This window comes from Zeus faber, assembly GCF_960531495.2.
Source record: "Zeus faber genome assembly, chromosome: 15".
NCBI lineage: Eukaryota > Metazoa > Chordata > Actinopteri > Zeiformes > Zeidae > Zeus > Zeus faber.
The window spans coordinates 17,557,404-17,560,285 of NC_137194.1; the positions used below are offsets into that span (position 1 = coordinate 17,557,404).

A 2,882-nucleotide genomic window follows, 5' to 3' on the forward strand; every position below is an offset into this window, starting at 1 on the left:
CAAACTACGTGAGGTAATAACGCACGGGCTTGAAATAGAGTCGTAGAAATGAAAATGAATGGATGTGTGTACGGGGAACCCATCCCCGATCAAACTTTTGCTCGTCGTGTGGAAATAGCAGCACGCCGCAACTCAGTCGATGTGTTGTGTTTTATTTCAAAATGCAGTTTCCAATAGGTCTGTTATATGCACATGTCATTTTATTGCTGATGTGGGAAGAATAGGGATTCATTATATAGAATGATTAAGAGTGATACGTTTGCTTCTGGGAATGGGCTCATTTACCAAAAGAAAGAAGAATTCAGGGATGGGTCGATCAATAGTCTTTAATTCACAAAATGCATTTGATGATTAAAAATGTTTTAAATAAAAATTCCCATATGTATGTTCTCTCGAATACTATTCTTTTATCGTAGAAACTCTGCCCCCACCCTTTCTTTCTCGCATTCGCCTACCCTCTCCAAATCGGACATTTTCTCTATGTGCTGTGAACCTGCAGGCTTCGAGCCAGAGCAGGGCAATACAAACACACACACACACACACACACACACACACACACACACACACACACACACACACACACACACACACACACACACACACATCCATCTCCCGGTCATTTGTTTTGAAAGGCAGGTTCATACAAGCTGGAATACACGACACGGATGTAACCGAGCAGGTCTCATTCAAACAGGTGTGTGGAACGGATCCCAGGTGGCCGACACGCATAATGAGTCTCTAGGACCCGACGCGAGGATCTCTCTTTTGCGCTTGTGAGGGTCGAACCACCCGCAGCCTAAAAAAAAACCCCAGTATTTTCCGACAGAAAAGTGGGTCAGTGGGAAGCCCCCGCGAGCAGCGTTGTTTCCACGCTCGGCCTCTGTTCTTTGTTGTTTTCTCCCCCCATCCCCTTCGGTGGAGGCATCCTTTACGCACAGGTGGAGAGGCCGGGTGTAGGACGGCCCCCTCTCCGCTGCGCCGCTCGGCTCGTCGTGCGCGCAAGTGACATCGCGCGGTGGCGGTTCGGGACGGCGCAGCTCCTCCGCTAACAGGTGTGCGGGCGAACCGGGTCGCGCACTTTTTCACGCTCGGTTTCTCTCGGCGCCAGCGACGAGAGAGGGGGAGAGACGATCCCGGCGTCGCGTACGGACCGATCCTGCTCGACCGCGGGACGGGTGGGGGTGGAGGGGGGGTGGGGGGTGGGAGGAGGAGGAGGAGGAGGTGGGGGGGGGGGGGGCGAGAGAGAAGAAGAAACCCACCCACAGCGAAGTCGGATCCATCGGCGTAGAGAGAGAGAGGGAGAGAGAGAGAGAGAGAGAGAGAGAGAGAGAGAGAGCGATGGCAACCAAGAAGGCGTGCGTGGAGGTGCCCAAACGGAGCCGGAGTCCCGTCGTGCTGGAGGCGGAGATGTTCAGCGAATTTCAGGACTGGTGTCTCCGGACTTACGGGGACTCGGGCAAAACAAAGACCGTCACCCGGAGAAAATACAACAAGATCATGCAGACGCTGTTGCAGAGCGACGAGTCGGACGGCGTGTACGTGGACAACAGCCACATCAACGCCAAATTCAAATTCTGGGTGAAGTCCAAAGGCTTCCAGGTGGGGAACAGCGTCCTGGGCGAGCACAACATGAAAGGAGCGTCGGGGAAGCCGGTTCTATACGTCCCGGTCAAGTCAACGGTAAAGTGTGTGTGTGTGTGTGTGTGTGTGTGTGTGTGTGCGTGTGCGTGTGTGTGTGTGTGCGTGCGTGCGTGTGTGTGTGTGTGTGCGCGCGCGCGCGCGCGCACGAGATGTCCCGTCGCCGCCTATTAAGTTGCCATTATTCCAGCCTGCAGGGGAGCGCCTGTCATATGAATTATCTTACAACTTATCAGTGTTTATCCAGCGCCATACCCCATTCACCGTTTACCATTAAAGCATCGGTCGGTCATCTTCCCTAAATTAACCAGAACAGTCCTATAAGCTAACCGCTTGCTGCCATGGCAACGCCGGTGTCCTCAGGCAGTCGCGAGGAATAGGCTGTCCGTCCACAGTCTGGATCCCCGTTAATGACATCCCAGAATACAGTGCATGGGGTAACCGAGGAGTGACTAAAGGGTCTAGGTTTCAATACGAACTAGTGTTTGATGGTCATGTAGCCGCGCGTGGATTCCGGCGGTGTGACCGTCCCGTGCCACGCAGGCTGGGTCACAGCATTGTACTTTATTATAGCCCCGAGAGGGAATAGGATATTTAAAAGGAGCAAAGTAAAAACAAATAATGTAAGATTCGCGTATTTTTTTACTATGTACTATGTTACCATAGGGATACTTGTCAGTGATTTGTCTCGGGACGGTCCTGCTAAACCGGTCATTGGCATTTTGTCATCGTCGTCATTAAACATAAAGGATCAATAATCGTCCTGAGATGAGGCGTATCATCGTTCCGTACTTATGGATGCTTGCACCCCACTTCTCATTGTCCTGTGCAGGATGCGGATCGGTTCACAGGCACCCGTTGCTCTGGCAACACCTGTGTAGCCAAGGATACCCTGCTGCTTCCTCTGTGCACTGGAGGAAAAAACTAGATCAGCCCATTTGCAACTGCTTCTCGGAAAATAGTAATCATAATAACAAAAAAAAAAAAAAAAAAAAAGAATTAATAGCAAAGGATTTATTTGTTTTGTTTGAGTTTTTGGAGAGATTTGCGCAATTTGGTGACCACATTTGGGGCTCTGGTGGAAACAAAAGGGTGTACTAAGCACCGTGCACTCCTAAATATGTTGTAGGATAGTAGTATTGTTAATGGAATAAACGTTAGGTCTGTGCACGAGCGGTGATTAGCCTACATCTGCATCCTTAATGTCCTATTATCTACTCCAACCCATTTAACCCAGTTACAT

General features: G+C 50.5%; 1 protein-coding gene across 1 annotated transcript in view; it reads left to right on the forward strand.

Moving 5' to 3' along the window:
* Nucleotides 1-1,339: 1,339 nt before the first annotated feature.
* nol4la (nucleolar protein 4-like a) overlaps nt 1,340-2,882 on the forward strand; it is a gene marked incomplete at both ends in the record, with an annotated part of 16,472 nt that continues 14,929 nt past the window's right edge. Inside the window, one exon of the mRNA XM_080015482.1 lies at nt 1,340-1,681. Within this exon, the coding sequence (XP_079871608.1) occupies nt 1,340-1,681 (342 nt within the window). The remainder of the gene's footprint in view (nt 1,682-2,882) is intronic.